The following is a 16,985-nucleotide window of genomic DNA, read 5'->3' as shown; positions in this document are numbered from 1 at the left end:
TTCCAGTTTCCCAGCCTCTCCATCATGCGCTCCGCTATTCTCTCCATTTCACGCCCGCTTCCCTTTCTTCCTCTGACTCGAGCACACTTTCCCTCCTCCCTCAGCAATACTCTACAGAGTAACAGCCACAAGAGGGTTAGGATGTAAGAGCTCATTATACGGGCGCACACACACACACACACACACACACACACACACACATAGCTTTTAAGGGCTTTTAGTTGAGACTGCTACACATTAAGCAGTCAGTAGAGTAGAGCAGCCAATCACTTATTCATCCATTCCTCCAGCAGGTTAAAACTGTGGCAGACCCGCACGGGCTTAGCAATGTGATCTTCGGAGAGGCCAACGTGTTTGCTAAATGAGTTAGCACTGCATGTTTCTCAGAATTCTGTAGCGGATTCACCCATTTCAGAATGTACTTAACCTGACGACATGAGGCTGACGCACTTTTATCATTTCATTTAGTTTACTTGCATGGTGAATGAGTGGTCATGTATAGCAAGCAGTCAGGGCCAATAACCTCCAGCATCATGACACACCCTTAGGTTGCAACTAAGGGCGTGTATTGGAAAGGCTCTCATGATACGATTATATCACGATATATTTTGATACTGTACATATTGCAATATTCCACAGTTCAGTGAAAAACTGAGTTGAAATATAAGATGCTGTGATCTGCCTGTCACGTTTTGCAATTTCGCTCTGCCTGAAAAGCCATGCAGTAATTCAAAGAACTCAGCTGTACAGCGCCATCTACAGGAGTGGAGGCTGTCGCGTTCTAAAGAAATCACTTGGCCGCACAACACACAGTGGAATAAACCTGATTACAAAAATATAACGCAGTCTGTGTGAAGGTGCATAAAAAGCACCATTCTGAACACTCCCTCAACTGCACTTTTTATGCCATCGCGCATTACTTGGGATGGGATAAAAATGCTGTTTTAATGATCAGTCCTGTGCGCTCTCAACAAATAAAGTTGAACTGTCAGGACCAAACCAGTAAAGCAGAAAGTCAGACCACACCAGGCAAGGACAGTTCTCCTACGCTGACAGTGACTGCACCCTGCTGCTACAATACTCCTGTTCTGAAGTGGTTACCTGAACAAAGGGACATTAGTCAATGTCATGAAAAATTATCGTCTTAAGAGTTTTAGCACTTAAAACCTTTGGTGACATTCATACTTTTTATGTGATGGAAAGAGGCTGTATTTCATACATGCATTTTCTTCCCTTTGTACTACTGGATATAAAGAAAAAAAATCAAATCGTTAAAAACACACACACTTCAAACACACAAAATCTCAAACATTATATTCCAGTGTGATCATGAAGTACAAGAGGACGCTTGTCAAATACTAAAAAAAAAAAAAAAAAAAAAAAGTCAATGTGGCCCCTGAGCTAAAAAGTTTGTCCACCCCTGGTCTAGAATGACTGGTATATCAAACAACTTTTTTGGCATAGTGTCATCTCCCTTAGGCTGCTCTAGTTAGGGGTCACCACAGCGGATCAACCAGACGCCATTCCTAACTCTGCCAATGTGTGTTTTCATATACTATCCCCTTAAAACTGTACTACCATGTGCAATCATGTGACTTTGCATCAACACAACATGGAGAAAACCTCAAACAACCAGGGACTCCAGCAGCTCTAAATACTGTGTGTGCAACTTAGTCTGGTTGTAGTCCTTCGAAAACGTCATTTCACATTTAATTTTCAAAATATGAGTCTTATTTCAATTGTTTGTTAATTATAAATTAATAATAATAAAAAAAATGGTAAAATGTTCGGTTTAATTGACAACATAAAACCGGGCAAAAACTAACTGTAAAGTAAAGTGAAGTGATTGTCCATGTGATACACAGCAGCACAGCACACGGTGCACACAGTGAAATTTGTCCTCTGCATTTAACCCATCACCCTGAGTGAGCAGTGGGCAGCCATGACAGGCGCCCGGGGAGCAGGGTGTGGGGACGGTGCTTTGTTCAGTGGCACCTCAGTGGCACCTTGGCAGATCGGGATTCGAACCGGCAACCGGGGGGGGCAGTAGCCCTCACTGTCACTATGGCGCTGATGAAGACCTGAACTGTTAAATGACCAGACTCGTTCTGCTGAAGCCACTGCTTCAAGAGCTCACAATGTTCTGGAACAAGAAAAAAAATTGGAACAAACAGAGCAGGAGAAATACCAGGTTTTACCAAAATGTAGTGGGAATAGAATAGAATTACTTTCTCTGACCGATACACACAATCACACAGAAAATAAGAGTGCTGCAGATTTGCTCAAATTGTTTCTTCTGGGAAGGAACTAAATCAATTAGTTTAATCTCTCTCAGAAAAAAATTATCAATTCTCTTTTTCCCCATCTGCAAATTAAAAAAAAAAAAAAAAAAAAAAAAAAAAAAAAAAAACTGATGAAAACATCTGTTGAATAAATCAATGGCTAAGACAATGTTACCAAAAAAAAAAAAAAAAAAAAACTTCTTGGCATCTTCAACAATTTGTCCATCAATCAGATGAAGTCATTCAACAAATTCGTAAGTCTGTGTGTGTCTGTGTGAGCTATTTCCTGAGGATTCCTTGTATATGTGGTCCTTAGACACACTTGAGGAATGTTAGAGCAGGCCGGGCTCTAGGCCCTGCCACCATGCAGCTCTCATTAGTGAAGAACGAGATGGGTGCTGCCAACACAAATCCTGCAACACAACAGCCGCAAAATGATGCCAGGGCTAATATTAGCATGCTGGAATCGTAGGACTGACCCCTGATCAAATATCATTCCATCAGATTATTAGCATCTTAAAATGGTCCCTGAACAGTGAAGCAGAACAACCAAAACATCTCTAGCCACTGCAGGACCATAGACAGGCTAGGGGAACTCATATTAAATGTTAAATCATCTCACAAAGTGACATTTTCATAATAGTGGATCTTTAAGGATCAGATACAATTTTTGGTACATAATCGAAGCTGGGGTCACTAAAAGAAGCAGATTTTAAGGCTAAATGGGATGTTTCATATACCATTTTGAGAAGCAGATGTGTAATGGGAATTTTACAGATGTAAACTCAACAGCACATACTCTTTTATCGGTAGCACATATTGCAACTTTTCCAATCTATGAAACTTGTCACCCTACTGACCCAACAAATTTTCATAAAAAAACCTGTCATTGATTTAAATATGCACATATTCCATAAGTCAGTGAGCCGCATCAGGACCCAAAGACAGCTTGTTATGGTAGCACGATTGGCGTGTCGGGGGTGGGGTACAGCGCAGAGGGACCTTTTACAGTAAAGGCCACTGGGGGGGTGGGGGTACTGAAAAGAAGCTGCTGTAATCACACAGAGACAATGCATGAAATAATTTAATCACTACATTGGGTATGAAGCCCCCTCCCCCAACAATGTCTGATATCAATGACAAAACAAATATTTAATTTTAATGATATTTATTGTATCCAAAATAACATGAGAATCTAATATGGACATGACATTATAATATAAAATGGAACTACTTTTGCAAATTTGGCAACATGGAGGAGATTGGGCTGGTATACACACACTTGTGCAGGGCTGTGTGAGTTTCTTACGCTTCATGTCCTTTGACACATTTGTAGAGAAGAACAGTGTTGGTCAAGCCCCAGCATGTTGCGTCAAATATTGTTGTGTAGCGTAGTGTATGTGCGTGGGTGGCAGCAGCCTACTGACGATTCACGGAAGTGCTTCACACATTTTCCTGTTCTTCCTCTCATCCACTCTCACCACAAGTTCACTTGTCCACGTTTGGACTATGTGAAATTTCCATAAGGGCGGTGATTATTCTACACTTGTGGTTTAAAAGCTATGCTCACCTTACAGTAACACAAAAGGAGTACAGCATGAGTGAATCATTAGAGCATTAAGGCCCCAGATTGCTGCCCTGCATTATAACGCCAAATAAATTCAGTCATAGCTGGTGAATAGACAAGCAAAACTGAGACATACAGTACAGGCCAAAGGTTTGGACACCTTCTATTTCAATGTGTTTTCTTTATTTTCATGACCATTTACGATTCTCACTGAAGGCATCAAAACTATGAATGAACACATGTGGAGTTATGTACTTAACAAAAAGTAGAGACCTGACCTCCACAGTCACTGGAACCCAATCGAGATGGTTTGGGGTGAGCTGGACCGCAGAGTGAAGGCAAAGGGTCCAACAAGTGCTAAACACCTCTGGGAACTCCTTCAAGATGGTTGGAAAACCATTTCAGGTGACGACCTCTTGAAGCTCATCGAAAGAATGCCAAGAGTGTGCAAAGCAGTAATCAGAGCAAAGAAACTAGAATATAAAACATGTTTTCAGTTATTTCACCTTTTTTGTGTTCTTTCATAGTTTTGATGCCTTCAGTGAGAATCTACCAATGTAAATGGTCATGAAAATAAAGAAAACACATTGAATGAGAAGGTTTGTCCAAACTTTTGGCCTATACTGTACGTAGCATAATTAAGACAGGTAAAATGATATCTCCTATTAATTCATAAATGAGAAATTATTCCTGTGCCATCGCTTCCCGCCAGGATCACTGGACATTGCAGAGTAATCATCTCCTGTTCCCAGCAGTCACTTCAGGAAACACAATGGCACCATGGTCACTCCCATCGCCCACACAGGGAAAGAGCTGAGAGAGAGGAGAAAAAGTATCTGGCCTCAGGAGAGGGCGTCTCTAATGCCAGGCTGTGCCAGCCAAGACGGTGAGAACAGCACTTTTTATAATACAGGAGTAAGCATTCAGGGTGCATTTCAATAGACTCTATTATAACGTCTTTTGTAAATACAAAGACCTGCTGTGCCTCTGCTAAACCCTTTTTTTAAAAAAAAAAAAAAAAAAGTTCGGTAGCACTTTGTAGTTTGTTGCAGTGGTTCACACCACGCAAAAAAAACAAAAAAAAATGTTATTTTTCCAAGATTTTTTTATCACACATCAACGACCTCAACTCAGTGTTTAATCGAGAGAATGGGTTCATCCTACTCAGCAAAACATATGTTAAAATAATCCAAATTAGGTTACACTGGGATAAGGAGCACATGGGTTCACAGAATGAAGATGGGAAACCAGCTCGCATTGACTCAGCATTTTCCCTTTTAATACACAAACCTACAATTCTGTGCAAGCAATATATAACACACACACAGACACACTATATACTATAGTGTATAGCGATGGAAGTTTAGGTTAACCTTGGCTGTCAATCATCTTGTTGACGAGCCATTTTAATTTGCCTGAAGACTACCAGTCAAACAGCTTCATCTGAACCGCCAAAAGCAGAACCTACTCCAGCCACCGGTTATTTTAGCAGCGGACACGTGTGTGACTGCCGTCACAGTGGAAGTGGGAAATGTGAGGCCTGGCAGGTTTGGTGACTCAGCACCGCGGCGCTGCTGTGTTTACACGGGCGGATTGACGGCGCGAGGCCACTCAGGAGACAGGAGCCCGGCCAAGTCACCACACCGCAATCCATCACATCCCCCAGCTCATTACCGAATTCCACCGCAGAGAGAGACGCTGAGCACTGGCCCACTGCAGGCGTGCCGGTCATAGTGGACTGGGAGCGGGAAGATTAGGGCCCTATGATTTCCGGGATTTCGGAATCAAACAAATAGAGCGGAATCCACTATAAAACGTGGAATTTGCAGCCCATCACACGTGTTTCTGGTTGAGGTTGGACGTTCACACACCAACACAAATGTAAATACGTGGTCAGTGATGGCGAAGCGGCTGTGAATCCAGACTACTTGCACGATAGGTTCCGCATACGCATCATTTAGGCCTGGCTCGCTGGAACACAGATTTTTGCAGAAAATTACGGAATTCGACTCTTAGTGCTAAGTTTAGAGCGGAACAATACCCAAACTAATTTTTATGAATTGGAAGAACATCTCTTTTGTAACATATGTGACGACATCTTACATAAAATAGAAAAAAAGAAGCCACCCTACAGTCATGCAACAAATCAGCTGATTCAAATGTGAAGCACTTTTATTTTACAAAAGGAAGAATGTATTTTATTATTTGAGTTGCAACTAACTTATTTTTTTGATGAATCGTAGAATCGAGGAAGAAAAAACAAAAACTGAAGCTTATTTCCAACCCTTCATTCAAAAACAACTAAAATCTTTAAAAAGTGCACAAACATGTTTCTCACTAAGCTGTTATAATTATAAAATAAAAATTGATAAAGCATGTGGTTTTTTTTTTTTTTTTTTAATGTATGCTTTAAAGCTGCCATATATATTGACATTTTTTTTTAATAAAGTGCCACCTGAGTTGTCAGAACAATAAATAAATTTATTAAAAAAATAAAGAACAATACAAATCAGAAAATTTAACAGGATTTGTTAGAATGTCAGAACTTGATCTCTACTCTACGTTGCAGACACAAACACACCCACTTACTCTTTCTCGCTCCCTTTGGTCAGACACTTTTCATTGCAATGCGAAGATGTGTGCATGTTTCTTTGAGGCAGAAAACAGCCACTCAGATGGTGTCGATGTGGCAGGGATGCAGAAGTATGAAGTGAAGTGATTGTCGTTGTGAAACACTGCAGCACATGGTGACACAATGAAATCCTCTGCTTTTAACCATCACCCTTGGTCAGCAGTGGGCAGCCCGGGCAGCAGTGTGTGGGGACCGTACATTGCTCAGTGGCACCTTGGCAGTTCAGGATTCGAACCGGTAACCTTCTGATTATGGGTCAGACTCCTTACCAGCTAGGCCAACCACTGCCCAACTTGGCTAGCCTGGCAAACATGGGACACCGTTTATTGTTGTCCTTCCACCACAGTAATGGGTTTTCTTCCTTGGTGAGGGTCTTTGAGGACTTTGTGAGGACTTTGTGAGGACTTTGTTCCTCGCTTAGCTGTGGACATCAGTTACTGTCACAGCTTTAACTGGACCGTAAACATGCAAATAAATTGCGCGAGTGACTCCTGGACAGAGCAGGCGCTGTGGACCACGAGTGATGCCTGGACAGTTTTTTAATAAACCAATTCCTTCGTGCGGCGCAACACAACGAATCGATTATGGAATTCGTTGTCAACACCTTTAGTAATCGATTCGTTGTTGCAGCCATAATTATTCTATATTTAAAATGTAAATGGTTTACAAAAGCAAAGAGAGTAAATGCCCAAGCACCTTGGTGAACAGGGATTAAATGCGATTTGTCACATTGAAGGTTATTTTCCCCCCCACCCACTCCATAATCACTGTTTTTAGGTGAATAAATACGTTTATAACCAAAAACACAGAATTCAGAAGAATTAAAAATGGGGGGGGAAATGGAATTTAGGAAAAAATAAAACTGCTTTCACACGGCCCTAGATGATGTTTCTGGCCAAACGTGCCGGAGGAAAGGGGTGCTTCTCAGGCAGATGTGAGGTTGAGACACAAAAGCCATGAGGTAGATGTATTGTTTCTCACATGATTCTCTCAAGCTGAGAAATAACTACAGTAGAAGTGCTGTGTGGGGCATTTCTAGGAAACGGCAGGGAGCACAAAAACAACGATGACGACATTTCATGCTTCTGGGAGCAGATTGTGTGGCAGATTTGTTTGGATCTGCAATTCACATACGATTACAATAGGCTAGGGCTGGGATGGAAAAAAAAAATCTCTGTGTGTATTTTCTATAAAAGTTAACATTCTCTTGTAAGTAGGGTTGTCAAAAAGTGATTCTCAGATATTAAATCGATACCAATGACCAATTTTACTTAAATTGCAGTTTTGAATCTGCCGGTTCACAGAAATCTCTGGCAGACTATAGCAATTTTCAACAGACATTGCTGCAGGCTACCTGGAGGACCTAATGTTTACATCAGAGATGCTTTAAACATAATTCTGCAGCACCAAGCTTTATAGAAAATGTAAAAAAAAAAAATGAAGAGTGCAGGCTGGAAGAATTTCATTTTGAGTCTTCTTTTTTTTAAATCGGCTCAGCTCGGATCAGGTCAGGTCTGTGCTGTAAAATATCGGTCTGCAAACACAAACCTCCGGTCTATAGTACCTATGCTTTCCGTTTGATTTGCTGCTTGTAAATTTGTTCGTGTATCAAGTACCATCCTTAGTATTGGTATAGAGCTTAGTCACAGTGTAGCAAGTCAGGGAAACAAACCTCAAAATAACTCCATAATAGTTTCCTTCTTCCACACCGCACACAATAAAATGTAAACAGACAATATATAGCAGCACTATCAATATTTGTGTTGTTGAATAGACATTCTTAGCTTATATCTGGGGCAGACAGTTCTTAGCATCTGGATGAACCAGTCTTTCCCCGCTCTAGGTGTTACGTCTGCATCTGTAATCTTCCCTTCTTGTCTAGGCAGTTATGGCCTAGTGGGTTAGGAAGCAGACTCATAACTTAAGGCTTGTGGGATCAAAGCACCAAGGAACCACTGAGGTGGTAGGGTTAAACACATTTTGCTTGCTGTGTATCACAATGACAACAACAACAATCACTTTAACTTTCAACACCGCTACCCTACTATCTGAAATATGAGTCCATTACTTTACTTTGTATTGCTTGTGACAGCTTGGTGACATGAGCAGCTTTGGGGACAAGTTCTTCACATAGTCTAACTGCAGTGCACCTGTTGGCTGCTAAAATTTGCATATTTTTGGACAATAAAAAAAAAAAAAAAAAAAAAAAAAAAAAAAAAATGTGTTAACATCAATTTATTGCCCAGCACAGAGTAAAATAGTGAAAATACGAATACATACAAAACCGAAGCAAATCAAAACTCTTTCCACCTGTGCACAAAAGTGGTTACTGCTTCCAACATTACAAACAGTTGTGCATACATTTTGTAGAGTAATTTTTTTATTACTCATGAAAATTGCTTGTCACATCTCACACAAAGGCTTCACATATAGCTGAGTATATCGTCGATCAGTGTTCAACCCAAGAACACCAATATGACGACCAATAGTCAATAATCCATAATACGGCAGCAAAAAAATAAAAATAAAATAAAAATTTGAATAAATAAAACAGTGTTACCCAGTCCTACTAGATTTCCAGTAACCATTAAATGACTGAATGAAATATTTCAGAATAGCTTGCATCTGCCCTCAGAGTCACTTCATCTCTCAAATAACACAGCCAGGATTCAAAAGAGAAGCAAATTAGCAGGGAAATGTCTTACATTCAAACAGATATTCAGCTGCGAGCAGAAAACAGGTTACCTTTGCACTCCAAGCGTGGTGGCCTTCAGGTTAGTGTTAGACTATGTACACTCTGCAGGACCAATGTGGCCCAAATAATGTTTTTTGTTAAGATCTGTTTTTTTCCATGACAGGGTGAACAGAATTTTTCTATTGTGATTTTCAATTCCATATACCACACTGTATATGGAATTGAAAAAACAAAATAGAAAAATTTCTGTACAATACAAATGTGGGATTTTTTTGTGGCATCAATCTGAACAGGGAAAAATCATGAAATTTTTATGTCACTCTTAATCATTGTGTCACGACTGTGTGCATGCGAAGTCACTACATAGATGAGTTAGCCAGTGGAAAGATAGTGAGGTGCAGGATCTGTGTTCATGAACTCACACTACTGCCTCCATGCTGGAGATTGAGTTCCTGTAGCAATACAGTGATGTGTTTTGCTTTTGCGCACGCGAGTCCTGATATCTTTGTTCGGTACAGTGATCAGTTCACACAGACGTCAGATCAGTGGTCACAATTAAATAAATAATTGAATACATACATACTCAGATCTGAGCGGAATTGATCATAAAGGCCTGCAGTCTGAACGCGGTATTAGAGCAGATACCTGGCAGCTTAACATCAGACCCAAGGAAGTTCCTCTTCCAGGAAATTACACAGACCGCAACCACAGCGGCGCGCAGCCCAGTTCCACATGATCCAAACAGGTCAGTGTGCCATGTTCAAGTTAAAGGGCTCAGGAAACGAGACATTAAACAAACCAAATCAGATTTAGACCAGAAATGGGGTTTGAGATTATTCTATCACATGACATTCGGTTTACTGAGAAACTGAAGTAACGTCTTGCACCTAGAACCCACAAATGTCTGGGCGAGAGTTCAGTTTGCTTTTTTATGAATTATGCAAAGCAGCATACAGACTTCCTGCCAATGCAACCAAAACCACCCCAAGATGAACAGCTAAATGAGATTCTCTCATTACAACAGCACCAGTCAAAGTGTGGATGTATTAGGCAGCACGTGTATGCTCAGGTCTTAAAACTGAGATGTTGGGAGCAGGAATATCTAGGATATGAGTGACTAGACATCATAAAATACCTACTGTAGCACAAATGATGGTAATTAAAGAGGAAGGTGGTCATGATAATACAGAACACACAGTGCAGCAGTTTGTGCAGATACAGATTAGTACCCCTGTCCACTACATTTATGGCATTTACCAGATGCTCCCATCCAGAGTGCCTTCCAATCAGTAGTTACGGGGACAGTCCCCCTGGAGACACTCAGGGTTAAGTGTCTTGCTCAGGGACACAAATGGTAGTAAATGGGGTCTGAACCTGTGACTTTGTGGTCTTCTGGTTCATAGGTGCGTGGGTTACACAATACGCTATTACCACAACCAAAATTTCCAAAGATGTTCTTATTGCAGAGAGGTTGAAATGCCACTTACAAATCCATCTCAGCAACAGATAGAACCAACAAAAACAACAGAGCGCACCAATCACTTTATCTGACAGAACTATGTATGGCCTACCATGGCTTACCAGCTTTGGCACAAATAAAACTTTCACAGGACAGAGAGGCTAATGCAGGGCTATTGGGGTTAAGGCAACATGTCAAGTAGACATGCGTTCAATATGGAATAGGAACCATCAATCAAGATGCATCGAAGAGGACAAACACTAGCTGGACGTCCTTTTTAATATAATAGAGCACAGAGTTGACTTTCTGAGAGTGTGAAATTTAAATAGAACTTGGTAGTACATTGATCATGAACACTCATATCATCTACATCGTTTAGAACACGTTAGCATTGTGATATGGCCATTTTCAAGTTAAATTATTAACAATTATAATATGAGCCTTTTATGCTGATTCAATCAGGGTATATTATTAGTGAAAATAATCATTATACCGACCAATATAATCTATAAACTATTCAGAAGGGGCAATATATATTTTCATATGATGAACATATCATATGAATACAAGACTGGGTGGTAGTAGCCTAGTGGGTAACACACTCGCCTATGAACCAGAAGACCCAGGTTCAAATCCCACTTACTGCCATTGTGTCCCTGAGCAAGACACTTAACCCTAAGTTGCTCCAGGGGGGTGACTGTCCCTGTAAGTACTCATTTTTTTAGTCGCTCTGGATAAGGGCGTCTGATAAATGCTGTAAATGTAAAAAAAAGACTGTATTCTAGAAAGGCGGCATGCTCTGAAATGCATGTCCTGGGCCCTCCTCCCGCCAAGCTACGGTGCATTAACGAGACACGGGCCCCTGAATGAGGACCCTGTCGGTGGCTTCCTCCAATTTATTCCCTCCAGGCACACTCTGGCTTTGTGTCACTGACATCTCCTAATCCCGGTGGTAACCAAGAGCTCCCAGAATAAACCCTGATACTCTAATTTGGTACCATGCCATGAGCAATCTCTATGGGAAGGGCCTGTAACACAAACAGAAACTGCTGGTGAAAGGCCTCATGCTGTGGGGGGGCACAAGGACCACAACTTTTTCTGCCCTCATTAAAAGGAAAGCTTCAAGTCCACCTCTGGCATGCTTGCGACAACCGATTAATTTAATGAGATCAATAAATAAAGTTTATTTGCTGTATTATAGAGGCATTTGAAGAGTTCATCTTAACCCTTCTTGTAGATTTTCTGGGCAATAATCAAAAACTGTTCTGCAATCACCTTTACAGTAACCTTGCTAATGTAAATTATATGATCTGACAAAGAAAAAAAAAAAAAAAAAGCGCTCATAATTAATTAATTAGATTACTTATAGATATAATCTGTAAGCAAGTAAATATGATTTGTTAACAATTAAAATCATATATATGATTTGAAAGATAGATAGAGACCAGGTCAGCGCTGTATTTTTTGCAACAAATTTTTCTGTCCTGGACCTCCGAAATAACGCTTGAAATTGGGCCCACATTGAAGAGCTTATCACCTTATTCCTTTGTCATGGTTCGCTGGGGGAAATCTGTTTCCTCAGTACACTGATGGAAACCATCTCTCATTCTCATTTTCAACACCAACCATACCCACCACTGACCTTGTGTCCCCTGAAATTGTGCCAGTTGGTTTCCTGTGCCACATCAGAATACGATTTCAGGGCAGATCTGAATTCTAATGGTCCAATTGTTCCTCAAAACCATTTCTATGAAGCTGCAAAGGTGTTTTTGAGCCGTCGAGATGGTGGATGACTCACTATGTGATGCTCGGGCCAAGTTTCTTAATCCCCATAACTAGTGGTCAGAACTATGAACTATGACAAATATGTAGTACTTGTCGTGTCTAACTTCTGGGTAGATCAATATAAAGTTGACAAAAGCCATAAAAAAGTAGTTGGAAAATTTGCCATGCACGGGACACAGAAAACTTGTCTAACTCAGTAAAATGAACTTCCACTATAAAATGCAGTGAGCTCTATAAGTATACAAAACTATTGCACCAAATAATTCAGTGGTCAAAACTTCAAGAAAATTATGTTTCTGCAATACAAATACATGATGAAGATGGTGTGATGCACGGGACAACAATGTCACTGGTCTAAAAAGCTACACTTTTAACTGTTAAGTTTAACATATGATAGCCAGTAGTAAAAAGTTAAACTGTGGTGCATTGTATGAATATTTTAATTAAGCCTGATGCACTATTCAATATAACAAACTGAACTTGGAATGTCTGGGTGAGAGGTAACAGCGCTTCAAATCTCTGTAAAACATCAGTTTTTAAATACATTGAAATTAGATCATGTGAAACATCATTTCATTACCGATCTTAAATATTAGAACAAGTGGAAATATTGCAGAATGTTTTGGTTTCATTTTCCAGAGAATTGCCCTTGTGTGGAAAATGAAAATGACCCATTTTCATGAAAAATATAATAATTTTGCAAGTGAATTTCATTAAGTTCTTTAAATCAATTCAAAAATTAGATTCAAATGATCATTATCAACCTAACAATGCACTAGAAAGGTGGAGATAGACCATGCCAGCTACTGCTTTCTGACGCTGGCATCTGCACTGCTGCCTTTTCTTGCTGCTTCCAAAGGTTAGAAGCTCGTTTACTGCAGCACGATAAAGGAATTCTCTCACAGCTCTTGGCACCTCTTAGCAATAAAATATTATTTAAAAAAAAATATATTAATCAGCAAAATAGGCATCAGAAGAAAAGTAAGAGAGGCATATAGGTCAAACCTTCGATGTGAAAAGGCGAACGTGAGCCTAGTACAGACCAAGCCTACACAAAGCTTGGCTCACCCCACCCAACAGAAAAAAAAGAGAACAAAAACAAGAAAAAAAAAAAAATCCTGTTCGCTGGGCGGGAGGAGCCGCACAGTCCCAGAACTCCCACTTTCGTCCAATACGTGGGCACAGCCGGCGTACGGTAAATAGCAGCTCTGGGGAAGATCAAACGCGGAAGGTCGTCATCACCCGACCACCAACACCCCCAGCCCTGTTTTAACAGGCAGGAGCAATTTCCCGAAGGCTCCCAACAGACCTCTGGTAAACGTGCGCCATTAATCTGCAGCGTCAGGCCAGACGTCGTGTGCCACAGCGGGAAGGTGACACCGCCGCCTCTGATCGCTGGATACGCTGAAATCCATGACTGAAGAATGCAGAGAGCGTGGTTAATGAGTCTTCTTTTGCATGTTAACGGATTCCTTTTGGCCTAAAACCTGATAATCTGGGGAACATCACACGCTTAATCTACTTCCTTCTACAAAAGGGATTAAGGAAAGTGATCGGGCTCCCTGCTACGAACGTAAATCTTGGGTTTGTGATAATACCCACGATCCACACAAAAAAGCAAGATGGAATACAGCTGATTTACTACGGTAAAAGATGTGCTGGCAATTCAATTAAGATCCTCAACAGCATGACTACAGTTTATGAGGCAAATATGCAAACAGGGTATTTTAATTAGACTAGAATAAATCGTAAACTGGCACTTTATCATGGCAGGGTTCTGTTTGGAGGACAAAGAAACACGAAGACAGTGAAAAGATCACCCTCTCTCTCTCTCTCTCACACACACACACACACACACAGAGAGAGTTTAGAAATTAGCATGTTGGAGAGTTGGTGGGTTTGCATGCCAACGCAGGGAAAAAAAAAAAAAAAAAAAAAAGGAGGGGAAGTCATATTTCAAATACGATTAATAGCATGTGAAACAACAGAATGCTGATAATGGTGAATTTGCAATGATTAAACCTCTATGTCATGTAATGGAATTTTTCTTGAAACGTAAACGAACTCATTTCATGGCATTGGTGTAAATTAAGGGACTTTTGGGCAACACGAGGACGGTGCAAAGCAGCTTTTTTTATTACTAAATAAAAATGACAGAAATAGTTTGACGTATTCCTCCAACATTTCTGCCCATGCACATCACACCAAAACGCACAGGTGCGGAGTCTGGATGAGCGTTTCTGTCCGGGAAAACACGACATGGATTCTGATCCGGAACTTCCATCACCGCCGTCCTTGCGAAGTAACAAGCTGTCAGAGTATCGAGGCAGAAGAACGGAAGGGGGGAGGAGAGGAGGTGCAGCTGCACCCCAGCGTGAACTGTCACCCCGGGAAGTGCAGAACAGTTCACGGTCCCGTTTTACATTTACATTTACATTTACAGCATTTATCAGACGCTCTTATCCAGAGCGACTTACAATCAGTAGTTACAGGGACAGTCTCCCTGGAGCAACTTAGGGTTAAGTGTCTTGCTCAGGGACACAATGGTAGTAAGTGGGATTCGAACCCGGGTCTTCTGGTTCATAGGCGAGTGTGTTACCCACTAGGCTACTACCAACCGACTTTTAAAAAGGTGTGCGGGACTTGGCGAGTTCGACGGGCGCTTGCAAAGCGGCTAAAGCGCCTGCGTTCACGTTCACGGCAAGAGGGCTCGGAAACAAGAACACCGCAGACGCCATGAACGCTCCCCGCCCTTTCCATGCAAAGTTTATACTCCACTGAGAAAATAATAAAACTTTACAAAAGCAGCCCTCACATTTCAATCATTCCGTTTCGCGACTCGCTCGTTAGCCTAGCACAAGTTAGCTGCGGGCTGGAGTTCTGTCACAACTTTAATCGGAATTTCACAAGAACAGCGAATCTGCGCGGACGTCGGCGGGGCCTCGGCATGTTCTGACGGCGTGAGGAACGTCGCTGACAGCCGCTTCCGCACAGGGAGCTCTCCCGGGCGGCCAGCGGAGCCCCCCTCGCCGCCGCGGCGCATTCAAGCCGATTAAGCGCGGGACGCCCGGAGAGCCGCTCCGGCGAGCCGCGGCCGAGGAGCTTACCTTCGGCGGCGCTGGCGCAGTACAGGAGAAGCAGGAGTTCGGTCCACACCATACCGAGCAGACGCATCATTCGCGGCGGCAACTGCAACACCAACACCGCCAACGGTTTATTGTTTCGGTTTCAAGCCTCTTAAAGGCGCAGCCTCTCACAGCGCCACCACACGCACAGAAACAGGCTGCTGGAGCGGCGGCCGGCCGCCATCTACAGCGTCCCCGGTTTAAAAGCGGCCCTGCGCCGCAGGAAATGGAAGGTGCAGGCGCACGGCGGGTCTCGCACTTTTAAACAGGTAATCCAAACCAGTACACCATTTACTCGGTCCAATCTCAGGCAACAGGCTAGATTAATTTCGCGTCAGTGCATTAATGTTAGATGATACATCACAAGGTAAGTAATGGCTGACATACATGTGTGTTTATAATATATGCACATTTAAAATACACTGAATAAACCCATTCTTATCATGTAGGTTATGATTAGGTTAGGTATTGCTCAATTCTAAATTATTTATAAGATGTCCAATGATTTTTCGTGCGAGTTGTTATAGCAAAGCAATACCCACAATGCAGTGCGATATTGTTGCGCTGGTGCTAGAATGTCGGCCATTCTTGGTGTACCCGTAATGACGCAAGGCCCAATCTAGCACTCTGTTTCTACAGTCTCCAGCGGCCTGACGTCAAGCGAAGGCAGAAAGCGACACGTCCCCCCCACCCCCTCGCAAGAATAACAAGTTGCCCATCTGTAAGTGCATAACAATTACATCCTAAATGTCCTTTTTACCCCTCTGCTTCCACCAATAACCCTTACGTCAGCCGCTTTTTGAGTGATCTGTCATGAATGTTGTTGGGAGAAGCTGTTTCAATTGACTGTAATTGAACTGCTTCGATTTCCGCAGACGGACAAATTTTGGACAAAATCTGTGATATGAGGACAGATATTTAGCTTTTCCCTTTTATGTGTAACTGTATTGCTGTCCAAGAGCCAAAATATATGTATGTAGCGTTTAACATCGGAGCTATGTTCTGCACGTCGAGATTCATGCAGTATTTCGCCTCACTAAACTGTTAAAATGTTACGCTGGGTCTCTGTAATTCCCGTGTGGCGCTCGCCCCCGTGTGGTTGAATTATGTACTGCAGCGCTAACTCGCAGCTACACACTCGACCACGTCACTCGTATAAACACGCACACACATATGTATATATATATATATATATATATATGCAAAACACAAATATCAGCTATTGTTGAAATAAACCCCATAATAAGGTATCATGGTGCAACTGAGCAATATATATATATACACACACACACACACACACACACACTTTCACATACACACACACATCCTCCTGATTTGAACAGCTGCTCTTACATGCCTACTACAATATTGCTGTTGTTTGTATCACATTTTGCTCGTCTCGAACTGTGTTGCTGTTTTTGCACAAGATAATGTAGTGCA

The 16,985-nt window shown here is 41.7% G+C and overlaps 1 protein-coding gene across 1 annotated transcript in view; it reads right to left on the bottom strand.

The window, feature by feature from the left end:
- The window catches only part of adam10a (ADAM metallopeptidase domain 10a), a 52,519-nt gene extending 36,819 nt beyond the window's left edge, over window positions 1-15,700 (bottom strand). The window contains exon 1 of the mRNA XM_028955661.1: window positions 15,528-15,700. Coding sequence (XP_028811494.1) covers window positions 15,528-15,597 — 70 coding nt within the window. The 5' untranslated portion in view covers window positions 15,598-15,700. The remainder of the gene's footprint in view (window positions 1-15,527) is intronic.
- Window positions 15,701-16,985: the final 1,285 nt, after the last annotated feature.

Source organism: Denticeps clupeoides, chromosome 16, assembly GCF_900700375.1.
Source record: "Denticeps clupeoides chromosome 16, fDenClu1.1, whole genome shotgun sequence".
Lineage (NCBI taxonomy): Eukaryota > Metazoa > Chordata > Actinopteri > Clupeiformes > Denticipitidae > Denticeps > Denticeps clupeoides.
The sequence above is the reverse complement of the archived record's forward strand: the minus strand, read 5'-3'. Positions and strand labels throughout refer to the sequence as shown.